The sequence below is a fragment of the Onychostruthus taczanowskii genome, unplaced genomic scaffold (genome assembly GCF_017590055.1).
Source record: "Onychostruthus taczanowskii isolate IOZ18803 unplaced genomic scaffold, ASM1759005v1 scaffold6, whole genome shotgun sequence".
NCBI lineage: Eukaryota > Metazoa > Chordata > Aves > Passeriformes > Passeridae > Onychostruthus > Onychostruthus taczanowskii.
Window position 1 is genome coordinate 8,584,533 of NW_024503679.1, and position 27,188 is coordinate 8,611,720.

General features: G+C 39.7%; 1 protein-coding gene across 4 annotated transcripts; it reads left to right on the forward strand.

The window, feature by feature from the left end:
• Positions 1-459: 459 nt before the first annotated feature.
• Positions 460-26,877, forward strand: SPPL2A (signal peptide peptidase like 2A). Of its 4 annotated transcripts, XM_041418449.1 has the most exons (17): positions 460-998; positions 4,694-4,813; positions 5,568-5,750; positions 6,507-6,596; positions 9,831-9,964; positions 12,033-12,184; positions 12,953-13,049; positions 13,562-13,663; positions 14,275-14,356; positions 14,613-14,687; positions 15,322-15,378; positions 15,536-15,589; positions 16,051-16,150; positions 16,967-17,044; positions 17,373-17,533; positions 19,654-19,687; positions 24,178-26,877. In XM_041418449.1, exons 1-17 carry the CDS (start codon positions 945-947, stop codon positions 24,207-24,209), a joined length of 1,605 nt encoding a protein of 534 aa, XP_041274383.1. In that variant the 5' UTR covers positions 460-944; the 3' UTR covers positions 24,210-26,877. The 4 variants fall into 4 exon arrangements, with proteins under 4 accessions (XP_041274383.1, XP_041274385.1, XP_041274382.1 ...); XM_041418451.1 differs by lacking the exon at positions 15,536-15,589 and having other exon boundaries at positions 461-998; XM_041418448.1 differs by lacking the exon at positions 19,654-19,687 and having other exon boundaries at positions 462-998.
• Positions 26,878-27,188: the final 311 nt, after the last annotated feature.

Genomic DNA, 27,188 nt, shown 5'->3' on the forward strand with positions numbered 1-27,188 from the left:
TCCCTTTCCCTCACACCTCCACCGTTTCAGTCACGGCCACGTTCCTTTCTTTCCACAACAATCTTTCTTATCTTCACCCCTTCCCTTTCCTTGTGCTGGCTCTTCTGCAGGCCGCGGGAAGGGGCAGGGGGCGGCCCGCGGAACCAGTCCTGGAAAACCTCCAGTGAAAAAAGGGATGTTGAACAACTTCCTTTGCTGGTAAATCACGGAGCTCTTTCAGCCCATCTCCTTCCTGGAACCCTTGCTGGTTCTTACATCTGATGCATCACAGCCCTTTTAATACTTTCGAAACCTGGAAGACATCTCTGAAATGCAGTCGGTTTTTTTAGGATTTTTGGCTTTTTTTTTTTTTTTTTTTAAGAGCAAACAACGCAACTTCCTCAATCTTGTGTTATAGGTCACACTATTCTGTTTCTCGTACTTGTTGCTCTCACGGATAGCACGTGAGATAGCACGTCCTGCTATCCTCACTACCCCTCTCCCCCACGGCTCTGCGGGGGCTGGACCGAGGCGAAACACTGGGATTGCTTTGTGTCGGGAGACGTGAGGCAAACGCGGCCGTTTCCTCTTACACGTAGGGACTCTGAGGAGTTTTAGTGAGCCCCTCAGTGCCCAAAACACTGGGAGCTGCTGGGCGGACACCCCGACACGCAGAGAGCCACGGACCCTGCGAATCGCAGCGAAACAACGCACGGCCACAGCGGCACACCGACACCGGGGGCGGGGACGTGCAGCCCCGGGCTCGCCCGGCTCCCCCAGCGCCGCCCCGCCGGCGGCGCCGCCCCCGCCCGCCGTGCCCGCGGCGTCCCGGCACCGGCCGGCAGCGGCGGCCGCGGAGGACGGAAGAGGAAGTGGCGCCGCGCCGGGAGCCGGTGAAAGGCTCCGCGGGGGCGTGCGGAGCCCGAGCCCAGGGAGGCCCCTCCCCGAGCAGCCGGCGGAGGACGATGGGGGCGGCCGGGCTGCTGTGGGCCGCGCTGTGGGCCCTGCTGCTCCCGCTGGTAAGGACGCGGGGCCGGGCCGAGCGGTGCCACTCGGGCTGGCGGATGGCGCTGCCTGTCGCTTCTCTTCGCTGCCGGCCCAGGGGCTCCCTCTGGCCGCCTTCTCCCCCGGGCCCGGTCCCGGGAGCTCGCCGGTCGCGGCGGGCAGGGCCCGCGCAGCTCCCATCTCCCGCGGCCGGGCCGGGCCGGGCTGGGCTGGGCTCCCCCTGCCCCCGAGCGCCTCGGGGCTGGGCTGGAGTGTGGCCCGGGGGATTTGGGCCTTCTGGGCTCCCCTCGGGAGAGGCCTCTCGGTTGTCCGCACCGGGCCTGGGGAGCTCAGGCCGGGCCAGCTCCGGTCACGCCTTGGGAGTTGAGATAACAAATCTCACGGGTGCCTTCCTGGATAAACATGGTGTTTAAATTTGGTTGCGGGGAAGGTGGAAGCTCCTAGTGTGTGTATGTGTCCTGACTTCTGTCTCGTTCATCTTCAGTTTTGGTTTCGGTGTGGCACGCATTCCCAGTTTCTCCCTCTCCCCAGGCGTACAGTGCTGTGGAAATCTGGCAGACCACCTTCTGCCAAATGGGGAACTCAGAGACCTCCGTAATCTGCTTAGGCAGTATAAAGGACATACATGCATTAAGTGCTGTTACACTAAATTGTTTTGTTGTTGAGTTTGGGTTTTTTTAAATTAATTTTAGCAGAAGTTATCTAGTTTTGGTAAGTCTGGGTGAGAATACTTCTTTCCTGTGTAGGAAGTCACCATTGGATATGCTTAACAACAGGTGCACAGCACAGTCAGTCCCTTAGTACCTTGAGAATGCCTGTGGGGGCAGTAACTTGTCTCCCTGGCTTTTCCTGAGTCCCATGTAGCTGTCACTGGCATGTTGGGGTTTTCTGAAGAGTGGCTTTGCCCTTAGCCCACTGGTTTGCTGCTGTTGACAAGGAAAGGAGCTTCTGCCCTCTTAAAAGACTCCAGGCCCTGTGTCCTGCCTCCTTCTTTGCTCTACCGATGCAGTTGTAGCAGTGGTGAGCATTGGACCAGGCCATTCTGCCTGAGGAGCAGTCTCTTGACATTAACATCTTGGGGAGTTGGGTTTGGGGAAGGATCACTGCTGCTCTCTGGGCATGGGCTCCTGTTCTCCTGGGTCACAGTGCCTGGAGGGAGTGAGAAGGGCTGATTTGTGTGTGTCACACGGCCGCTGGCAGAACAACAGAATGATGGTTGTTCTGTTTGTGGCTGTTTTTTCCCCCTGCCTTTTTATGTTTCTGTGGGTTTTATGTTGTCACTTGCTCTGTACAGACTACCTTCTCCCTAGTCTGTACCTTTGAGTTTCTGTATGTCTTATCTAGGTACTAATTGTGATGGGTGTTGTAAACATAGGCTTGGTTTGGTCTCTGTGTCTACTGGTTCATCTGATTTCCTGTATTCTGCGTGGTGCAGTACACTCCAAACTGGTACACTCCAAAGCTCAGCTATCAGCCCAAGTTTATATCCCTGCAGTGACAGGGACCTTTGGAAAATTAGGGATGAAGAGACAGAATGAGACTTCTTCTCTATAAAAGATAAGGAATTATACAACAAAAATTTAAAGGTGATAAGAGAAGGAGATATGACAACTACCTGTCAGAAATAGGAAGGAGTCTGTTTGGAGGTCAGGGGCCGTTTAGAATTGTCTGAACCTGAAGGGAAAGCAGGTGGTGATGCCCCTTAAAGTAAGGACAGCTGTTATGCCTCTTCTCCATGGGAATGCTTTTATGCCAGAGCAAATGAGCCTAGGGAAGCAGGTTAATCTTTTCAAGAGATTTTTTGTGATCACACATTTAGTCTTGTTCTTATGTAATAAAATTGAAAAAGTGCTCAGTGAGAAATGTGTTTATACTGAGAGTAGGATTTGTTCAGTGGCACAGCCGGCTGCCAGGCCACCTACCCAGGCCTAGCCCTTGTCTGTTTTGAAAGGATACTGAAGCCATTAGAAAGTAACAGGACTTCAGCTGGATGCAAGAGGATTTCCCTGGGAATGTTCCAAGTGAGACATATCATGTAGCATTTCTTTTAATGTTTAACTTTGAAATGCTGTCTCTGGAGCTCAGCAGTGAATAGGTGTGGATGCATGTCATGCTCAGGTCCTGCCTCCCTCCACCTCATGAGGATGAATTGTGTGCTCTGATTAATCCCCAGAGAAGGGAAGCTTGCCAAACAAAACATGCATATCATGTAAGCAAGTAATCACTCCTTCTAGGTAGATTTATCTTGTGTAGTGTTAACACTTGATTTCCTGGAACCCAGAAAACACTATTCTATTTGATGAAGCAGAAAGAGCTTTTAATGGATGTAAACCTCTGGGGTTTGCACCTGTTAAAGTCTTCACTGCTTTTAATTCACCATTAGCTTGTACTTCTAGGTGAATGCATTTAAGAGGACAGCTTGATCATTTTTGTGCTGATCATAAATCATGGAACAATTTATTTCAGCTGGCAGCTGAAGAAGTGTTCCGTATTAAACAGTTAATGTGCTCGGGCCCTTTGACACAGTTCTCCCAGCAGATGTTCATGAGCTGGGGCCAATATAATGGATTCCTCTGAAGAAGGTTTTTTGCTATTCAAACCAGGCAGACATAAACCTCTGAAACAATATCGTCACATGCTTTTATTTTCTCTCCAGCTCTCCCTTGCTGTAGAATACAGATCTTCTAGATGGAGGAGAAATGCCTCTCTAGCACTGTTAATGCTTAGCATTGTTTATCTGTTTGGGCTTCTCCCCCATACCCATGCCTACTTCCAGCTTAATATGTTACTGGTTTTTTTACACAAATCTGCATTTTACAGCAGGATTTAAAAAAAATTTTTTTACTCTGATGATACTTCTTGCTATTGAGGTTAATTTCAAGACAGTTGAAATAAGAACATCTTCCAGTTTTTTACGGGAATACTTCTTTGAGATGCAAATAATGCTTATTTCTTTTCACTGCTTTATAGCTGTAGCTGCATCTGTCTTTAGTCTGTTCATTTATGCACTTAGATGCCTGACCTTTATTTATGCTTGGGGAGAAGTGTACACTGCTAATGTTATCACAAGTTTTAAAATTCAGCTGTATTTGTAAATAAAAGGAATCATATTATGTGAGGGGCTCTAATCTTAAGAAACACCAGTATTTCCTTAACTACACAAATTCTTCTTGAGGTACACTAGTTGGTCTCTTTGTGTTTACAGTTACTTGACAAAAAAATTTGGGAAATTGTCATATGATACATATATATATGTAATACATATAATCCCCTACTTTTATTAGTAGGGAAAATTCTAGAGTCTGTGAGGAAAGGAGACTCTAGAATTTCATCTCTTTTCCATGTACCCTTCCAATTGCTTTCCATGTAAAATTTTACACTTCTTGGAAGACACAAGATAGAGAATCTAAAGTAATTTGCTTTGGTTTCTTGCTGGTATTCTGCCTGGTGACATGAACTGTACATGTCATAAATACACTGTATTTACAAAGAGGATAAGCAGCATTATACAGTAACTAGGTTCTTACTAGATTTCCAACCTGCTCTCAAGCTCCCCATCTCTCATGGAATCAGTTATTTTGTTAAATAATGAGTTTAGTAAATTCCTTTTCTCCTAACAGGTCTTTCTCTTCATAAGCCTTTTAGAAAAATGTTTGCATAGCTGATATTCTGAACTTGGTGTGACTCAGAGCACTGTGATCTATTGCAGGTAGCTGCTGATGAGGGGATCCTGCACGCCTCTGGAAGTGGAGTGCCTCCAGTAACTAAGGATTACTGCATCATTTACAACTCTAATTGGCTATCTCTTCCAAAAACCTTGGACAATGCTGTAAGTAGCTTGTAGTCATACCCTCTAAGAAAACTAGATTGCAGTATGAATTTGAGTCAACTATAAATGGTCTTCACAATTTTGAGTTAAATATGTGGTACACTGAATATTTGCTGTTTTGCTTCGTGTTGTCCCCTTCCCCCCAAATCACTCCCAAAAAATAAATCTATGGTGAACATTTCTATCCTTGAAAGAGTTGGCTTCTAGAGTTTACAAAGGGAATACTTTCTCTGTGTTTAGAACCAGTTTTTGTATTTATGTGTTTGTTTATTTATATTTATGTTTATGTATTCATTTTACCCTGTTAATTTTTTTCCCATTGGATGTTATCCTTACGTCTAAGTTCTGTATTTGGAAATTAAAGTTCTGTTTATTTGTTTACAAAAATTGGTGAACTTCTGAAACTTTTTTATATTAGCTGATCAGTTTGTTGTACTGTTTAATTGTCTTGAAAACAGGTCATTTTTCTGTCTAATCAGTTTCTTCTATGTAAATTACAATATCAACTACTGTGAAATTGCACTTGGAAATAGCCAGATTATTTCAGTTCTATGCTGCTCTAAATGTTCCTCACTATTGCAGGCTGCAGGAACTGCTGTTGTGATTTTATAATCCTGAATTATTCTTTTCTGTTACACCTCTTGTGGCAAATCTCCAGTTAAAGAGCATAGCATTTTAGTCATCTGGATTAATTTGTTTGTAATATCAAATTCCCTGCTTTAATCACATTCCTTTTCTCCCTCTTTCTCTGCAGACTTTCAGGCCTCTGGAAAACCTGACTTCTACAGTCCTCTGCAGTTCAGCTGAAATTCCTTCTGGCTTAATGAAAGACAAAGCAGTTGTAGTGATGAGAGGAAACTGCACTTTCTTGGAGAAAGCAAGAATTGCACAAAGTTTGGGTGCTAAAATGCTTTTGATTGCCAGTAAATCTAGGCTGGTAAGTTACAACAAACAGTTTTCTTCTGTATTGAAGTAGTGTCTTGTCTGTTTGGTCGCATGCAGTGTTGTGCAGGGTAAGCTGAGAGAAGCCCCAAAAGCAGAGGACCCTGAGCACATCTGTAATTCCAGCATGAGTAGTTTACCCTCCCCACAGAGCTGTGCTGGCTTACACCAGCTCAGAGAAGCTACAGAGCTGCATTTTTAAATGTTCCTTGTATCTTCAAACATGTTTCTGAATGCAAATACTTGTCTGTGTCATTCCCTAATTTTGGTGCATTCTGAACTCCATGTAAACTTAGGTGATACTGTTTTAGATGTGTGTGATAAAAATAAGCTAGGGACATGTAATCCAAAACTGGAAATCAAAAAAGGTCTTGTGAGATCTCATTGTTTTTTGTTCTCCATTGCAGCTGCAAAGTGTGTGTACAAATATGTACGGTTCATTAATTTGTGTGATTATCACCGGAAGTTCATCTTGTTTCAGAAGTGTAGAAATTAAAACCAGTTTTGATTATCCCTTTATAATACTATAAAAACACAGCAGCAGTATGAATCCAGATGTGTTGGTATTATCACCTGGTTTGGTTTAAGTACATCTATCTTTTTTAATCTTTTTGCAAAGGGTGATGAATGAGCTTTTTGGTTTTTACCTTCCTACAAATACACTGAAATTGAAAGGATAATCTGCTTTTAGGGATCTAACCTACTTTGTAAATAGGCTCAGCATACTTACCACTTTCACTTTCTCTTTCAGTCTGCTATTTCAGATAACAAGACTGATTTTGAAGATGTGACTCTTCCAATTGCTCTTATAAGATATAATGACATAGTAGATATGCAGCTGGTAAGTAGCAGAACTTCAGCAGGTTATGGTTGTATAAACTTAGGTATTTGAACAAATAAATTCATTTCAGGTCAGGTCTGGATGTCTGTCTGATATGAATGTGCTTAGATATTGCTTTCATTCCTAAGAGAGGATGGACATTTAGTTGTGAAAGTACTGGTCCTCCTAGTCAGGTGAACAAGAGAGAATGGTTGATTGACTGATTGATTAGAACACTGAGAATGGGAAACACAATACCTGACTGGAGATGGGGAACCTTAAAAGTTTCCTGTTGAACAAGATAAGCTGTCTTCCAGTGGACTTGGATACAGCTGCTTCCTTTAGTGCAGAAGCTAGAACAGCTGAGCTTGTAGCTACTGGCACCAGAGCTGTCAGGCAAGCAGCACCTGGGCAGGTTGGATCTTGAGGAAAGACTGAGAGTTTTTTGCCTTTGTTAGATGATGAGCTCCCTCTGTATAATGTGACAACATTAGCTAAAGAGTGGTTAGGCAGTGTAGTTTGAGTTTCTGTTGGTGAGTTGATGGTGAGATGCCAAATGCATGTTATTGAAATACAGCAGTTGTGCTATCTCCTGCACTTCATAGGCAGGGGAGTTTGTTTTAGGAATATTTGGAGTTTCTTTTCCTTGGCATGTAATATTAGGATAACAAAATACTGCACAGGGTTTTAAGGAAAACAGTATTTTTTCTTCAGTGTGGCTTTTTCTGTTGTTATTATATTGTTGTTTTGGGTTTTTTATTTAGTGTTGAATAGTTTTGCTAAGCAGGAGTTGTGTTGCCCATGTTTTTCTGGGGATAGCAGAGGCTAGCACTGTGTAGTCTTAGCTTCTTGAGTTGAATTTGCAAGCTCACTTCACCATTTCTGCTCTTAATCTTCAGAGCTGCCATGGGAGGTTGTCTTAGGTAAGTATGCAAACTGAAACTGCCTGGATTGGTAGGACTTTGGTTGTTTACTATTGTCATTACAGATAGGTACTTGCTGAGCACTGACATGACTGAAGGTTTGTGCTGTCTTCAGACTGCCACAGCCTTGATAAGTGCTCTAGTTGGGTTCAGGTTGTCCTCTATCTTCAGATTTGTTTCTTCAGTCAGATAAGTGTTGTTTGCTTGCTTGAGTGATTTTAGGATGCCCTACTAACATGAAAGGGAACTATGGCAAGTTAGGTCTGGGTCTTCTCTGCACTTCTTTATTGCCCAGTTATGCTTGGAGTGCCATGATGTAGAATCACTTCTGTACAGCTGGAGTAACTCAGCAAAGTACCTCTGCTGTCTCATACTGCTGCTGAATCAAATAATTAATTTTTGTCTTATAATGAGATTGCCTTCATAAAAGTGGTGAGGAACACAGTCTACACTACAAGTGATCTTTCCTCGTTCTGCTCTAGTTTTTTTGCCAAAGCCTTGTGTCCTGTCACTGGCAGCTGTTATTTTGAATTATATGCACTGTTTGGAATTGTAGCTATTGTACACTTCCAACTACAAATTGCATTTCTTGTTTAACTCTCTTTAAAGCTTCCAGCATCCTCCTTTTATTTAGAAGAGAGAGGCAGCACCAGTCTGAGAGCAAATAGTTTGTATAAGCATTCTTTTCACTTGACAAGTAAATAATTTCTGTTAGCCTTCACCATTACAGCCAGGTCTGTTAAGAGTTTTGATAGCAACAGCAGAGTGTTACAAGCCTTTTAGTCAGTGGACAGCTCTCTTGCAGATTTGTAACCTGATGCAGTCTGTTTCATTCTAGTGCTCCCTGTGCTGGAAGTTGAGACTTAGGAAGTTTTAGTGAAGAGAGGAATGAAGGAGCAAAAGGCAACAATTTCTCTAGATTCTAATGTGAATTATACTTTGTAAGATTTATGAAACTTCAAAGAAAAACTGGATTAAGATATGTTGGAACTGAATACTAAAAATGTATATGCCTCTTAGGATTTGGCGCTTTTTTTTGGTTCTTGGTGGTGTGTGTTTGTTTTGTTTTTTTTTGTGCATGTGGTTTGGTTTTTTGTTTGGGTTTTTTTTACATAGAGGATGCTGTAATTTGAATAGGGTTTTTTTTTTCCCTTTAATGTTATGTTCCACTTCATACAACTACAGTGTTTCACTAGAATTTAATTTTATTTCTTGTTTTCTGAACTTCCATAGCTTCAGGCAAAAGGAATGATTCTGACTTCTTTAGCCTGCAGAAAGGTTATTATCTGTAATTAGAAAATTTAGACGTTGAAATGATTCAGCTTTCTTCATCTGTGGTCACTGTATTCCATTCTACCACTGGCCTTCCCATTCAGTCTTTCTAGTGCCAGTTTGATCTTTCTGAAGCCAAACCTGTCTGGCATGTTCTTCTCTCTCTTGCTTTTATCTCACATGCAGACTGTAAACAAATCTGGGGTTTTTTTCTGCATCTCTGAAGTCTGTTCTCACTGCACCATTATTTTAGATGTCTGGACTCACTTTGACTGCAACAGCAAACTTGTCTTCCCTACTACTTTCCATTTCCTGTCAAATTATCATCCTTTCTTTGTTTTTTAAATCTCGCCTTGCAGTCAGATGGGAGCACCTTGGTTTTGTTTTCAAGATTTTTGTACAGTTCAGTACCAGTTACATCTCAGTGTTCTCTCCCATTTTCTTCTGTGTACTTCAGCTGATTGTTTTTTTTCCTTAGGTCTTAAATTTTTAAAATAGTGTGAAATTGCTTTCTATTAATTTGAATCCAACTCAACACATGTTTGCCTTAAGCTGTTGGTCAAAAATTTTCTGCCACCTTGAGCTGTCACTGTTCTGTCTGAAGCCTCATGTCAGTCTCTGAACTGAGTTCTGTGGGTTTGAGAGCTAGAGGTAGATCTGCTGGTACCTCAGCAGATTTCAAAGTGATTGGGTTAGGTGTACTTTCCTGCAGAGCAGATGTCTTTGATAGCACTTGGTGTATTTTGGGGAGGCATTTGGGCTAGAGGCACAACTTCTCAGAAGTGTGGAAAGAATGCAAAGTGGTACCATTTTCTCTTGTGGTATTTCTGTATTTGCACAGGAGTAGTAATAGATTTGTTTCCAAACCTGACCATCCTGAAAGGCAGCATGGGAAGCATTGCTTCTTGGCAAACATATGACATGTCTTGTGCAGTGAGTTGCAAACTTCCTCTCAGCATTGTGTAGATTAAGAGTAGGACATCGTGATGTACATCTTGTTGGAAAATAAGCAATATAATTTTTGTTCCCCTTATGAACCAACATGTATGTTATATTTCAGGTGCTTGGAAATGAAGTTAATGTGACTCTGTATTCACCACCTTTGCCAGAGTTTGACTACAGCATGGTTGTCATCTTCCTGATTGCTGTGTTTACAGTGGCACTGGGAGGCTACTGGAGCGGAGTAGCAGAACTGTAAGTTGGTTAAATGGAGCTGCTTAAATTACATGGACTGCAAAGCTTGTGAAAACTGTCACGATGATCAGTGAGAAATTATTTTCTTTTAGGTTGGTGGTTAAAAAAATTAGAAGACCTAAGTGCAATTAGCTGCTTTGTCATTAAATGTTTGAGCACTGTGACCTCTGAAAAATCACCAGAGGTCTTTGAGGAACCTCAAGCATGGATTGTAAAAATTCCTGAGGGACAATGCAGCTCTTGGGAGGAGGCATGAGTTAACATTTTGACAAATTACCAAACACTGTATAACTAGCATTGTAATTCTCCAATATCCACAATAGAAATCAGGTATTTTAGTTACTCCTTTCAAGTGCAGTGATTCAGGAAGTAAATACATATTGTATGTAGTGTCTGCATTGGTAGGGATCTGTACAGCTGCTCCATCCCAGCTGGCTGTGCAGCACTCCTGTCACTAGGAGCAATGGGAAGCACAGTTTGGTTGTCTGGCTGGCTCCAGATAAAGTCCAGCCTGGCTTATCTGCTTCAGCTTTTTGTTTTATCTGGTGGAGCAGCAGAGCTGGGGCAGCAGCAGCTCTAGGACTGGACGAGGACAAGGAGGCAGCAGCAGTCTCTGTGGAGGGAAGAGGAAGTGGCAGTGCACAATGTGGCAAAGGCAGGGGAAACAAGGGGTACTGGGGGTTTCTGCACTGGCCTTGAGGGGTGTGCAGCTTTAAGTGATGCAGAGAATTGTTACTAGTCTGAGGTTAAACTGCCTGTAAGTGGCCTTTGAGAGCATGGCATTATTCTGCAGTATTTCTTGGGTGGCTGTGTATGCTAAATGGGCCAGTGTGTTGCTACCTTCAGGGTCTCAGTGGTGTTCTGGTGCTTTGCTCCCCAGCACAACGAGGAGAGGATCGTATGTGATAACAACAGCTTCCTTTTTCCCACAGTTATGCAAATTAGCTATTTTAAAGAGATTAAAGAAGCAGAAGGAGGGGAGTTGTGTACGTTTCTTTTTTTAAAGGTTGGATCTGATTATGTTTCTTTTTCACCCTGCAGGGTGTGGCTGCACTGAATGCTAAAATAACAAAATGTGGTGCTGTCTCCCATATTAAAAATACCTAGATGTAATTTATTAAACTAGTTAAAGTGCTCTTTCATAAATCTAGGGCAAGCTTATTTTTTAAAAAAGGCTGCTTATTCAAAGCATGTCTTCTGAGAAGGTGATTCATCTAACAAGGTGCCTTGCTCCTGTGGGTTACTCTCTTTTGAAGGTACCTGTTTCAGTGCTGAATTCAGCTTTTGGCAGGTAGGTGTTGGGATTCCTCAGGAACACACTATCTGATGGGCAATTTGCACCAGGTCCGTACTAAAGAGTAGAAGGGCTCTCTGCTCAAACACTGCAATTTAAGTCTCCTTATTTTGCATGGTGAGGTATAAATATGGAGTATTTATGCACAGGAATCTTAGTCCCAGTGAAAATCCCCAATTATACCACCTCTCTCTCACTTACTCTGTAATTATGAGGTGTAAGAATAAAAGAGCTACTACTTAGTTAGCTTCATTCTCTAACATGAATGGGTATGGCAGACACTTAATGTCTAGATGAAGTTATAAGAATGTGCAATATCTATGGTTTTGATTTATTGTAGACCTATTTATCAGATTCTCCACATTTAGCCCAATAAATTTTCTAATCAGAGGGGATGCACTATTAGAGCTCAGCGTGTGCATCCTGAAAAGCAGTTTAAGAGTGTAGTACTACTTTTCTTCACATGGGTCAGGGTTTTGGTTGGGGATGCTCCCTTAAAGTTGGCAATTATCACACCGTTGGAAAGGAGTGCAGTTAAGAATCTTTTCCTTGTGATCTGTGCTAGGTTGGAAGTGCATATCTTCATTAAAAAATTGAGAGAAATTCAAACAATAACCGTATGATTTTCTGTGGGTTTAAGTCTAATGATGGTATGAAGGACTAAACTGAAACCTTGTCAGTCTAAATGTTCTATAACCATCAATTCTGGTCAGAGTAAAACATTTTCATAATCTGTCATCTGAGGTAAATGTGTTTATTGTTTTCTTGAAACAGTGAGAATCTGAAAGCAGTAGCAAGTCCTGGAGAGCGAGAAACCCGATGGAAAAAGGAAGAAAATGTTACTTTCACCCCTGTAACAGTTATCTTGTTTGTTGTCATCTGTTGTGTCATGCTCGTCTTACTTTATTTCTTCTACAAATGGTTAGGTAAGAAACAATGAATAATCTCCTTTGACTTACTTTCTACATGATATTATGAAGTGTGTAAGTCTAAAAAGCTAGATTTCTAAACTAAAATGAATGTAACTTTTTAAATTATTCTCTCCATGCGTGAGTTGAGGATTGAAAGGATGCAGTTGCTATTTAAAGGAGAGGTTTCTTCAGCTTTCTTACAAAGACTGCCTTGACAGTGCTTTTTCTGAATGAAGTCATGTGGAGGAGAGGTGACTAATGATGAGCAAAAAAAAATATATGAGTTATGTCAACATTCTTGGGAGGATGGCATTGACAGCCTAGTAGTGTTTAAAGTTTGCTTGATGGGAACGTTTTTTGCTAGTTGGAGCTTGATATTTGATTTTAGTTTTTTGGTGAGGATCTGGCTAGAAAGCAGTTCTGATACCTCTGAGTCAAGTTTTTGCTTGATGAGGACTTTGTCATGGCAGAGACACTCAGAATTCAGCATTTTCTGTACTCAGCTGACTATGGTCTCCAGTGACTGTTGAGCATTGCTCTAACTGTTGGCAGTTTATATTGTGGAATTATAGAATCCTCAAGGTTGAGAGAGACATTTAAGATCATCCAGTCTAGTTGTCTACTCAGTACTGTCACTGTAGCCCCTAAACCACATCACCAGTGCCAGTCCAGACACCTCTTGAACACAAAATATCAAATGTGTGTTATTGTGTTTATTTGCTGTTTTCTTTTTTTTTTTTTTTTTTTTTGGCACTGAAACCTGTCCTCATTGTTTTGATTTAGTTTATGTTATAATATCAGTCTTCTGCCTGGCATCTGCGATGAGTCTGTACAACTGTCTTGCAGCATTAATAGGACAAATCCCATTTGGGCAGTGCAGGTATTGTGCACCTTTCACTTCCTAAAAATGACAGGCTTCCCCTGGGTATTTTCTGGTTGCTACTCAAGGCAGCATGAAAATTCAAGAACAGTTTGACAGATTGTTTCCTGTATGGTTTTAGAGTGTGTGATAGCTACGAAAGAAAATTACAAGCTGCTTTAATAAATATTAAAGGTATCTGTAGCATAATGAACAGTTAAAATAGTTGTAGATTTGCTGCATTAACTTTATATGAAAGCATTTTGTAGTAAAATTTGAAAGGCTCTGGATGGCTGGCTGAGCTTGGTTTTACAAAATTCTGGTTGTTCTGTCGTGTGTGCTTATTTTGTTCATCATGGAACTCTGTAAGGGGAGGATCCTGCACATTTGATCCTGTTTGGAGCAAGTACTGTGCTACAGGCAGCAGAGGAGTTGGGTTGAGAACACCTTGTCAGCTTAAGCATGTGTGATAGCACAACCATGTGTCTTGGCTGTTGCAGGCTTTCTCTTTTAATTTAATTATTTTCTTTTAGGATTACATGTTCCAACAAAACCATTGAAGTGAGGCTTATTTTTCTTGCTATATTCTGCATAGCAGCAGCTGTTGTCTGGGCAGTATTTCGAAATGAAGATAGGTAAGTGGTGCATTCTGTCTTAAGAGTAAGGTGAATAATTTGTGTTAATGAACTTCCCAGCATACTACTAGTCCTGGAGTGCAGCATCCTTCTACACTCCAGTGCCAATTTCTAAAAAGTCATGAAAGTATTTTGAAGCTTTACAAGCATGGGAGTAATAGAGAACAAAGCAATGCAAATGAGCTGTGTGGTAATTTGAAGTTATAAAAAACTATGAAGATGAGGAAGAACTAGCTTCATTGCTAATGATTGCCACAGAAGAAAAGAGGTGCAGAATAGCATAGGGAATAGCTCTGCTCAGCAGTAGCTACAGGATGCCTCTGTTATCAACACTGTTTCCAGCACAAATCCAAAACATAGCCCTTACCAGCTATTGTGAAGAAAATCAGCTCTATCCCAGCCATTACCAGCACAGTTACCTATTTATGATCAGAGGCTGGTATAAATTGACCATTTTGAAACTAGGACTTCTGTGGTTTTGGTAGCAGTAATTCTGAAGAACTAATTTCTTGCTTTCTGAAAAATTTTCCTTGCTAGTTCCAGAAAAATCTAGATTCCAGCAGCAGTTTGAACAACCTGTAAAAATGTTTTTGTTTTTTTTTTTTTTTCAGGTGGGCTTGGATTTTGCAAGATATTTTGGGAGTTGCTTTCTGCCTAAACTTCATTAAAACACTGAAAATGCCCAACTTTAAGGTACTGTAAGTTGCTTGCCTTAAGGTAACATTCTACTGCCATGAATCGGCAAGTTTACTCTCAGGAAGTACTGTCTTTTCAATACGTAAGAAATATATGTTAAAAAACATAATCTTTACTATTTTTAATGATTATTAAAAGAAACTAATCCTTTTCTAAATGTTATGCCAGATTAAAATACTGTAATGGTACCAGAATCTAGCTGTGTGATACTTCAAAACCCGAAGTAATATTTTCTTCTCTTTTTTCTTGCCAGTCGTGTGTAATACTTCTAGGCCTCCTCCTTCTATATGATGTGTTTTTTGTCTTCATAACACCATTTATCACAAAGGTATGTCTGTGAATTTACTGTAAGAACAGAATTGTCTAGTCACTGGGAGAATATTTTTGTTTAACAGGTCAGTGTTTGCAATGTTCTCAAGATGGAAAAGCTGATTTCCATTTTTTCCCATGTAAGACAACAGTGGCCTAAATTTTTATGGCAATCACATGGTCAAAAGTAAACCATCCCCACTTAGTGTGAGGGATGGGGGACAGTGTCATCATGAGAAATTACTGCCCTCCAGTTTTTGCCCTTCTTTTGCTTTAAACACCCATTTATTGGAATATGCTCTAGTACTTTCTGCAGTGATCACTTGCAGTGTGGTATGAACTGTGTGCAAGTGTTAACCTGCTTTTATTTTGAAGTGGAAAGCTCATGGCAGAAAAAGCTGACACGTATTTATCTAATCAATATCTAGCGGACTTGTTGTTTGGGGTTTTTTAACATTATTTTAGGCTGGACTACATGTTTCTGTTGTCAAACAGTGCAGTATAATACTGCACAATTCCAGAGCATTCCCTTTGATATTCAGGATTTTTCCAATCCTGAATCGTAAGTGGAGGTACAAGCAGTTTTTGTAAATGTAGTGTGAAAGTTTTGGTTCATTAAACCACTAACTTTTGAAAAATAACTTTAATTTCAGAATGGGGCAAGTATAATGGTTGAAGTTGCAGCTGGTCCCTTTGGAAACAGTGAAAAGGTATGAACAGTCGTTGTAATACGTGCAGCATTAAAGTACTGACTCTGTGTAGCTAATTTCTAGTGTGCTTTTCAGCATAACTTTCTCACAAAATATAGCCAGCTTCTGCTATTTTCTTATAAGTATTAAATGCCTGTTGACTTGGGTTTGATCCTAGAGTGATGGAAACTTGGTGGAAGTCCCTACTGAACGCTCAGCTCCCCATGAGAAAGTAAGGATTGTATTTCAGATACTGGATTTTTAAATTATTTCCTCTGAAAAGACTGTTCTTTTGGGGAAAACCTTACTGTCCAAATTTCTCTTTAGGGCCTGGATATCATTGATCAGTATTCTATAGTTAGGTAATAATCCAGATTTGTTACTCCTATTACATGGTTAAATACTGTTTTAACTTTTTTTTTTTTTTTTTTTTTTTTTTTTTTTGGGGTTTTGGGTGGTGTGTGTGTGCATATTATTTGTAAATCTGAAATTCCAGCTTACAGTTGCCTTAAGCTTTATCTACTTTCTATGTTGGTTTCTGGTTTTTACTTCAGGTTCTACCTATTTTGAAGTCTGCATTAACGATAAATTAATTATATTTATACTGTTTATTAATTCAAGCAACCAGAAATATCCAGAAGACCAGAATGCTTTAGATGAGATTTATGTGGCTTCTGAAATAATGTTTTCCAGTTACCCGTGGTAATTAGAGTGCCTAGACTTGAACACTCTGCGTCGACACTCTGTGACTTGCCCTTTTCATTGTTGGGTTTTGGAGACATTATTGTCCCAGGTGAGCAAATGTTGTTGGTAACTAACTTATGAATAAATATTTTGGGTTTTAGTCTTAGCTGACTTGCAGAGTTTATTCACAGGGTAATTACTAAATCAAATGGAGCAGTTTGCCTTGATCAGTCAGTGCAGAATACAACAAAAGCCATAGTAGAAGAAAGCTCACTATGTTATAGAATAATAGTGAAAGACTTTTTATTTTCTGTTGTACTGGATCGTGTAAACGCAAGTCCCGTAGGTAAATCCAGTTGTAACTATTAACTAAATATCATTAAAATCTCACAGAAAGCAAATATTCTGTGACTTCGTAGGATTTCCAGATCCTAAACTATGCAATTAGAGGTGATGTAATGTAAAATATTTTGCCAGGTTTTTCCATCTTTCTCAGAAGAGCTGAATTTGGTCATAATTGGAGTCTTGAGCAAATTACTTCAGTTGAATGTGCAGGCAAAATTGCTGAATGTTAAGAATGAGCATTAGAATCCTAGTAAAGACATGAAAAATAGGTTGTTACACTTCTGTATTAGAAAGCTGAAAATAGCACAATGTAATTAGGTTGCTTGAAAACCCCAAACCTCTAACTCCAAGCTTGCTTGGCTCATATTTCCATTATGGTTTTTGCTACATTTACTGTAGGATTTCTTAGACTCGTTCTTGCCTTTACAGAAAAAATACTGGAAGAAGATAAAATGCCATAATGGGAAGTCTTACTATAAATTATTTTATGCTGCTTTCATTTGGAAAACTGGAGAGAAAAAAAATCACGACTAAACATTTAATTAATCCCTTTCCTTTTTTGACTTTTTTTCCCTTCAAGGTCTTCTGGTTGCTTATTGTCGAAGATTTGATGTTCAAACAAGATCATCTTCTATATACTACATTTCCTGCACAATAGGTAAATTGTGATATTTCAGCATGGTTGATCTTCATGGTAGCTTTTTAGAATGCAGTTGTAGATGGTTTTCTTCAGGTGAGGTTCAGTGTTGTCAAGAATCTCTGTAGAAACTCTTTTTAGTGTGCCTACTTGTACTTGAGGTGACTGTTCGTTATGGCAGTGAGTTGCTCTGAGAAATCTTTCAAATATAGAGTAGCCTATTGTGTCTCTTCTTCAGTTATATTAACAAGGAAAATGCTGCTTAAAAAGAAATTGTCTTACTAAATGATTGACCTAATCTAAAAATTCTCCTGATCCTGATTGTGTATGTATGAATGTCTTTTTATAGCTTATGCTGTTGGCATGGTGCTGACTTTCATTGTTTTGGCACTGATGAAGATGGGGCAGCCTGCCCTTCTCTATCTTGTACCATGTACACTCATCACGAGCTCCCTCGTTGCCTGGAGGCGCAAAGAAATGAAGAAATTTTGGAAAGGAAGCAGTTACCAGGTAGGCTGGAGGCCTTGAGTATTCTGTTGTTAATTCCTTTGAGTATATGCTTCTCTGAGAACTTGGTGATAGGTCACCTGCAAACAAGTTTTTGCAAGTTTTCCTGTGATTTTCTGGAGCTAATAAGGAAAAGTAGTCTTTACTCTTAGAAAATCGTAGTCTAGTGGTTGACATGGCAGAACAAAGCTCCAGGGAGATGAAATAGCTGGTTCAGTACTCAGGGAGGAAAAGTAGTTTGTTCTATTTACTTTGAAATGTTTTCTTGTATTTGAACATTCCCCATCTGTCATCTAGATGTGGTATAACATGAGTCGCTGAACTAAGCATGCAGACTCCAAACTGCACTAGTTCTGTATTAGAGACAGTTCCAAAAAATTGGTGATAACTTGAGCTTTAGAAACTTTTCATGCCTCACTGATGGCCTACATCATCAGGATTGTATGGAGCACTCCGGAACAGAATAGCTGGGTTGTGTAACTGTTTCCTATCACAGCACACACTGTGGGCACACTGCCTTGAATATTCTGTATGACCTCCTTGGTTATGTCTAACACTACCCAGGAACTGCAGTTCTTAAAATCTCACCTGTTGACACGTGCACATTTTCCCTGATGTGGTTTGCTGTAGTAACTGGGTGTGCCAGTAACCCTTGTGAGCTGGCATTTATCAGACAGAGCAGTCTCAAGATTGCTCTGTTTTGCTTGAGACCTAAGTTCAGTATTGTTTGAATTGAGGCACCATCACCTATACCTAGGGCATGCTGCACTTGCAGCTTGGATAGTCTGTTCTGGGAAAAGGTGGGTGTCAAGTTCATGGTGGATAGAAGGAGCTCCTGCTTTTTCAGGATTGGAAAGTTTAAGTGGATCAGTAGAAGTCAAGAGTAATTCTTGTAAAACTACAGGCACCAGCTCCTGTAGTATTACCAACAAAATGCTACCTTTTGTTGATCTAGTACACTACACCTGCTTCAGCTGGAGGTTGGCTTAGGTGTGAAATGACTCAGATTTTCAGCTTTAACTAAATACCCTGTCTTTTTGTTTACAAAATCAACTCCTCCTTTCATAGGTCCAGTGAATAGAAATGTTCCTGTAGGTCAGAATGAATTCATTTTACTGTGCATGTATGTATAAATTGGTGACTGTTTGCTATTCTAAAATAAACAAAGTCACATTTATGAAGCCCAGTAACTCTGGGTTTGTTGTGGGGAAAACACTTTGCAATTTATTTTCCTCACTTGAGTTCTGAGTAAGATTGGCCTAAGTAAATTTGGCAGGTCTCCTTAGCAACAAAAATTTCTTGCCCTTCTGGTAGCAAAACTCATACTTGAAAGAATTATGTTGCCATAGTAGTTATTTCATGTCCTTTCAACCAGTTTCTTGAAGGATTAAAACTACTCTGAACTTCAGCTTGTTTTGAGTTAGATGACTTCATTCCTAGCACAATTTAAAATGTTGATTTCAACCCCCCCACTCCACCATCCCTGAGTTAGACTTGTCTGTAACTGAGCCTGCAATTGAGCTTTGTGTAATTTACTAACTTCTATTTTTCTGCAACTTTCTGAAGAATATTTTTATATTATTTTTTTATTCTCAGAGAGTTATTCAAATTGCACTCTTGAAAAGCTGCAAGGTTGATCTTTCTCATGTGTTGTCCTTCTTATCTAAAACTGTATTTTGAACTGTCCTTACTGAACTTACAAACATGCAAAAAAATCCAAGCAAACAAACAAAACCCCAAACAGCCCCAACTCATGCAGCACCAGGATTGAAATCTCCAGCTTTCTTTTAGTGCTCACTTTGGGGAGGCAGGATATGGAAAGGTGTCAGAAGACAATTTTTTTACTGCATCAGTGATTGAGGCTCGGGCAGAGCTGCTGCATTGACAAGAGTGGCCAGACTTGTGTCTGAGGTTTGCTTTGCCCTCATGGGAACTGAAAAACCTTGTAGAGTTGTTAGAGCAAAGTGTCCTAAGAATAGGGGTAGAAGAGCATGTACAGTGCATCAGGTGACTAAACCTCCTAACAATAGGCCATTAGTTACCTTTTTGGATTTTGGGGTTTTTCTGATTTTTTTGTTGGTTTTGTTGTATATGATTTTAATAATGGAATAAATTTTATTTAGGTATCGGACTCCTCCAGGACGCCTTTGCTACAAGGTGTGATTATGGCCTTCTTTTAATGCAGCTTTATTAATCGTCTTACAGTTTCTTTTTTCTTCTTCTTCCCCTTCTGCTTCCTCTTTTCAGTCTTTTTTGCATCTACCTCTTAATTTTTTATAAATTACTCAATAGAAGAGGGTAGAACTGAAGACAAGGTACAAATCTGTGTTCACGCTTAGGTCTTCTGGGGTTTTTATTTTTTAAAGGAGTGAAAAACATAATATTAAGTAGCAATGAAGCTGTGATTCCTAAGCCTGAAGGCAGGCTCTGTATGCTTCTCTACTCTCCAGCTTCCCAAACCCTAGGACTGTCTTCAAATATTTGCAGTTGGTGTTAGTTCCTCCTCTGTTACCTATATTGCATATATGTATATCCTTCACCTGATTTTTCTGTGTCACTGCATAGATGTGAAGACCTACTTAGCGCTAAACAGCAATTTTGTTGTCTTCTGTTACAACACTGAGCATTATAAATTTGCCTGTAGTAATGTCTGCAGCCCTTGTGTCACCCTCCTGCTGCACAGTGTCCTTCATGCTGAGCTGTGAGTGCTGCTTGCCCTGGCTGCGAGCAGGGGCTGGACCGGCTCTCGTGGCCTCCCTGCCGCAGCTTTGACCTTTCTTGGCAGCAGCTCCTGACTGCTAACACTGATGGCATTTGTGTTTGCTGTCCACACAGCTTGCAGAGAGCAGTGCAAGCTTTCAAATTTCAGCTTCTCGTGGAATTTAAGCATTTAAATATAATCTTGAATTATAGTTGCTGGAGTTCTACATCTATTTATAAAGTGTAGGGTGTCTGCTCTGAAGACAGTTTGAGGTGGTGAATTCTGCCTGACTGTATCTTACATTCTCAAATAAAAAGCACTTTTCTCATTAGCTCCTTTGTTCTAAGAAAGAGTACTTTAACAATTTAAGTCTCATTAAAAAGCCTTAATAATAAAGAAATTAGATATAAACCAAAGATGATAATAGGAAGTGGGAAGGGTTGAGTGCAAATTAAAAGCAGATGGCCAGGCTATTTTTATAACTTAGAATTCTTCTGTCCTGCTGTGCTCACTCGAGTTCTTGGATAGGTTGGTTAAAATCACTTTTTTAGTTTCTACTTTATACGTATGACAAATACTTGACTCCCCAAGACAGCTCTGAGGTCCCATAATTCATAGCTGAGGTAATTTCTGTTTCTGCATAATGATGCAGTCTTAAATTCTAGTTATGCTCTGTGTGGCTCTTTTATGGTGTAGTCTTGAGCTGTAAAGAGTTGTTGCACAGAAAACATTTTAACTATTCACTGAAGTGCAGAGATTTCTTGGAAGAATAATGTTCTTACTTTCCTGCCATCTAACTGGCAGTATTGCTGCTGTGAAATGTAAAATAAAGGTTTATCTAGGTTTCTGAATTGCTTATACTTCTCTGGATGCCTTCATGATAAGTTAATTTCATACTTATTTTCCAATTATTGAATTAATTTTAGAGTACTGCTTTTTGTATCAGTGCAATCTGTGAAATAATTTTTGCCAAATCATGGAAAATCTAGTGGCCTAATGCAACTTTGAAGTCTTCTACATGGAGTAGTCTTGAAACTTGTTGGAGTTTGTCAGTTTGAAGCGTTTAGCACTTCTTATCTCTCTTTGAAGTAATAAATCTACAGATTTGTCACTGGCATGTTATACAGCATGCACCTGCTTATTTAGTAAGTTGTATAATCACATTTTTAGATACTTGCAAATTCATCATAACTGGGAGTTGTTAAGAATTCCATGAATGCAACATTATTGCCATGAATCTTGCAAGCAACTGTGTGCATAGGTACTGTGTGCTCTTACAGAGAGAGATTTGTACTGCCATTTCTAGTTTGGCTCTGTGAAAGTGTTTTCTTTGTGGGGGGTGAGTTTGCTGATTTTAGTTCTTAATGATTCACCATGTTAGTAGATAGGTTAAACAAAAATGGTTTAGTTACAAAGCTGTCTTAACACCTCCCCCTTAAAAACTGTCAGAAATTCAGGTGTGAGAGAAAAACTTCTGTCTCCTCCACTTCAGAGATGTTCATGACATCTCCACAATGTACAGTCAGATTGCTTTGCCTCATTCTTTAGCTTAAAACAGCAGCTTTGTCCAGGATTGTAGCCAGGTGCCTTCATCTTGTAGCTGGTTATTGTAAAGATTCTGCAGCTTCTGCTGAGGCTTTGAGGGAGGGACTGTCCAGAGAGAATCCACAGTGGGGATACATGTGTGGACAAAGCTGCTTAAATGCCATCTCGTACTTTGGGAGAGGCACCTGTTGTCCCCAGCTTTAGTTTGTGGTCTGTCCTTCTGTGTGGAGGAAAGATTAAGAATGGGGTGGGGTGGCTTTTTTAGCCTTGTAACATTTATATAAATGCCCCCCCAACACCCGTAGAATTTCACAAGGCATTTGGTTTTAAAGTTAACTTCAAAATCTTATTTAAGTGGAGACTTAAACATTTAAATACATTTGCTATCTCCAGCATTTGTACAAAAAACCACATTTTTTACTGCTTAGTTGTAGGATTACCAGAAGACTTGGGAATACACTAAATTATTGCAAGTGCTTTTAACTCTTATTTCTAGAAGCATCTTGTCAATTGTATAGGAAAAGACTACAAAAATGCTTAGCAACATTACTTTCTCTATGCCAGCCATTAGACGATCCTCCCTAGGCTGAAGGAAGATATATGGCATGACTTGATATAATATGATACTGTGGGGGGAGGTTATTCTTGTTTTATCCTGGAAATGAATACTTTAATCCTCATTCAAAGGGATGGTTTGAGTTCTGTAATTGTAGGGAGTGTTTTGCTTTGGGTGACTTTTGATGTGGATTTTTGGTCACAGTGTAGAGGAAAATTCTGGATATACTGAAATAAATGCAAGATTGTCATTAGCACAAGAGCTGGGTATTCACTGCTGGACTGAGTTTGTGCTGCTGCTCTAACTCAGTCCTTAAGTCTGAGACTGGTGCCTGCCTTAGTTCCTACTGTCATTATTCTGGAAGACTAAGGGAGGGTTGTGAAAGGCCTTCTTTGGTCTTAGATGGATATTGTGGCCACTGGGCTCTCCTAAACCTTTCCCAAACCCCACTGACTTGTTTTTTGGAAGTCATCTCGGTTCACTGCACAGCATGCCGGTGTGAAACAGCTTGTTTAAGCAGAAGTGCTTTTGATAAGGTATGTTTGTGTACTTTCAATGAAACAATTCTGGTGGCATGAAAGAAGGAATGGCAGAGCTGGGTCATAACTAGAGAGGAAGAGAAAAGTTAATGGAACAAGTCTTTTTACCCTGTACATAGAATTATACCACACTAAAGTGTGTACAACACAGCAGTCTCAGAGCCTGGCTTTGTCCTGGCAAGGATTCTGAGCAGGTGCTAGTAAGACAAGAAAATAATTGTGTGGAAATCTGCCCACCTTAGATCAGAACCCACACAGTGAGCAGCTGTTGCACAGAAAGATAGGCAGGATATGCCACTATGGAAGAATGTAAGTAGGGTTTTCTGCCTTTTGATGCTTAAAAAATTATCTCTTGTCCTAATAATCCTGCCACTCTGGGTATATGAGCTCCTTGGCACATTTTGTTTTTCTCAGCCTTAGTTGTACTATTTCTGTGTCTTCTGTCTCTGGCTGTCAGCTACCCAAACTCTCCAGTTCTTGGCCCCTTGTTAATTATGCTCAGTTCTGAAGCCCTCAAAGTGATGGTCTCAGTTTGTCACACTAACAAATGTGTGTATTACCTCTGTAATTCATTCAATGGCTTGTCCCGGGGAAAAACCAGAGCCTTCATTGCCTCCAGCAGTACAACGTGGATAGGGAAACAGGCGGCTTTTTAGTCAGGACAACTGCAAATTTGTTTTGAGTTACTCAGGCAATTGAAGCAGTTACATCAATGCCAAGTATAATCAGTCTATATAATAGTCTAGTTTAGATTCTCTCCTGATGGAGGACTTTAGTTCCATTTCCTTTATCCTTTCTGAAATGAAAGGAAAATTTACAAAGAAATGGGACCAATACAGTTACTTTTAACTAACTGTAATACAGGTAGCATTTACAGCCATGAAAAGAGAAAATCTTTTCTGTTCAAGCTATTGCTTGCTACCCGTAAATGTCAGGTAAGATCCTAGAGTCTACTTCCAGTTTTGCAAGCCATAGCTTTGAAAAATTTCCTTAACCCCAAGTGGTTTTTTTGTTCTCTGTATTTAATAATTGAGTTACTTCAATTGACAAGTTTATTTTCTTGTAGAGGACTCAGGTCCTTGGTTGGTGAATCATTTTGTAGTGAAAAGCATTAGCTAATACAGCTTTATTTGGCTTATATATTTTTCTGATCTGTAGAGGACCTCCTAAATGTATGCTGCTAAAATGCACTCTAACATGTGTTTAGTTATATTTCTCTTAGCTAACAAATACTTTACATCAATGGGATAGAGCAGTATTTCTTTATAAAGAGCCATCTCTTTTCCCTTTTTTTTCCTTTTTTTAGATGATGGAACACCTGGATTACACAGGAAATGAAGAAAGCACAGCATCAGCCACTGAACAGCCTGGAGGACAATAAAATGTGGGATATCCTGATTTAAAATAGCATTTGAATTTTTGACAGCTGAATTACCGTAAATTTGGTGAAATTTTTCAATAGAGTGTTTCCCACTCTGTGTAAAAGGGTTTTTTATTCCTGCACCTATATTTTTATGGAAAATACTGTTGATAACATAAAAGTAATCAAAATAGAGTCGCATTTTTACAGCCAAACCATAGCTAGTAAAACTGTGCCTTATTTCAATTTAAATAAAAGGATATTTTCTATGCAATTTTCCAACTGTGTTTCTATACAGTATATTTTTATAAAAGTTGCTTGCCCATATCATCTTAAGTGAAATGTTCTTTGAAAGTTTTGATTGAGACTAGGTAGGTTTCTTTGGAAAAAAAAAAAGTACCCTTCATATGTTTTCTTTTCAGATTTTGAATGCAAAGTTGGTTAGTAATGTAACTATAGCAACTGAAGAATGAAACTATAGTTCCATTACTACAAGTAATTCAATAAACAGTGTGTATGTTGATGTACATTGTGAGCCATAAGATAAATAACAGGGCAAATTGAGTGTGGGGGTTGTGAACTCTTTCTCCCCACTCCCCTCATTGTATCACTGGCTTATGCCTTAATTGTGAAAATTGTTAAGCTTTGATGCAAGTCTTTGGATTATATACATTGCCAAACATTTAAAAATAATAAAAGAGGGGAGGTACTTACACATAATCCTGAATACTTCTGTGCAGCTCGTGGAATAGTTGACAAACAAGATGGTGTGGAAGGCAAGAGGTTTTTTGATCAGTAAGTGCTGTTTTATGGAATGGGATAAAATGTTAACACTGGCCTGGTTCTGTCACCTGTTGAGAGTAGGTGTGTATTTGTGGTCTTTGGCTGTGGGTCAGTTCAGAGGGATAGGGAAAGACAGGACAGTTTTGGGGTTTTTTACCTTTTGCATCTGCACCATACTTTTAAAAAAATATTTTTGAAACCTCTTTGCAACTGATAGACAAAACAGGTTTGAATAGTGCTAGTAGTACTTGTGTTAGCTAAGACAAATGCATGTGTTTAACTTGTTTAATCTTAATTTGTTTTTGCTTTTAAAGACTTGGAAAAAGGAGAAGTTGTTTAAATCATTAGTTTGCATTTAGAAGGGTTTGAGTTTGTTTGACACCTGGTCTTTTTTCAGGAAACTGCAAATTGAGGGGATTAGGCATAGAAAATTTGTATAGCTGTAATGCTAACACTTGACACCAAAGAAAACTGGAGAAGGCAACAAGGGGAGACCACTGAGTTCGCTTAGTGCTAATGTCAGGTAGTTGTTAAAACATTTTTCCTATTCTTTAAATGAATGTCATTCCTATAGCAAGTACAAGTTCAGGTACCCTGGAGAAAACAACTGAGTAAGCACATGCTGGGCAGTGGCAGTGGAGGCTTTCCTGCAGTGCCTCCTGCAAGTGCCTCCTTTGTTTGAAGGTCACCTCTAGACATTTCTAGTCAGTTTGGGGCATGTCAGCTCAGGAAAATTTACCCTGATTAAATCTAGCGTAGCTAGATGTACTTTGGAAGTATGCTAATTAAGACAATTGAAAATCTGTATTGGCAGTTAACAAAGGCTTACTGCAAATTTACCTAATTTATATCAAGTTTAAACTTTTGTTTGCAAGAGTCAGGAGCAGACAAAGGACAGCCTGGATATCAGTTGTTGCCATTCACAGAGACTGAGCGTGGTGCCAGTCTCATACGGGTAAGAGAACTCACCTTGTTTGCAGCTTCCCTAAGAAAATAGAAGTTACAAGCAGTTTTTGTATGTTAGTAGTTCCCCCCTTGACTCGAGCTTGACCTGACAGCCTCAGAATACAGTGGTCATCTTCTGTTTTATTTAACTGGCATTTCATAATAAATTAAAGCATACCTTAGTGTTTTAATAGCAGACTGAAAATGTGTCTTCTGATGTGTTATGCTCTTTGACAAGCCCAGTATCTGCCAAAGTTCAGTGGTTTTGAAGAAGTTTCTGGAAATTCCTGAAGCAGATAAAGAAGTTATAACTCATTCAAAATCATGTACAATTGAAAGCCCTCAGAAGCTTCACAAACCCATGTAAGATGACTTGTTTGTCTCTGAAATCTTCCACATGGAGGATTTATTAAATTTTCAGCTGTAAGTGGTAATGGAATTAGTATAAATAAAAAAGACCCTTGGCAACATAAGTGTATTCAGCAGCTGGCTGGGGAAGCTCTGTCTTGTTCTGTGCCTAGTAATACTCCATGCCTGATCATGCCTGAGGTTTCACACACGTGTTGCCATTTAGTGGGATGTAAACTAACTTTTTTTTCTTTCAAGTGCTTAGGTGCTTTGTTTACAAAAATTATGAATGGAGTTTAAAATTTTGTATAAATAGTAGGTTAGTACTGACTACTGAAATGAGGTTTTTATAAGTTCAATAGAACTGATTGCAACACTTCTAGCAATTTTGAATGTTTTTAATATTAAATTTGGTTGAGCTAAACACTGTTAAAAGCCTTGTTAGTCATACTTTAATAGAAAAATCTTACTACCTTTTCATTGTATGTTTACTGACAACAACCCCCTTCCTTATGACTCTTAAGTTATCACCTTAAAAATGTTATTAATAAATGTTACTTGGAAAAAAAATAGTTGAGTAATTGCTTTGTTCTAACTCATCCTTTTCCTACTGTGAATGTTCATGGCAAAACAATTAACACTTCATAATACAGAGTTAAAAATCCATAATGCACCCCCATGAATATGTAGTTGCAATTTTTCTCCATGTATCAAAGTTATGATTCCACTTGTAAGTTCCTGTGTGATGGGTTTGGTACATTGCTTTTCTCTATTTTTTCTCCTGGGATGAAGAGGGAGTAACTGAAGTGAATTAAGCTACATCATTTTTCCTGGTGTGATTCAGGAAATGTTTGTTGTACAGCTGTTAGTGCTGAGGCTGC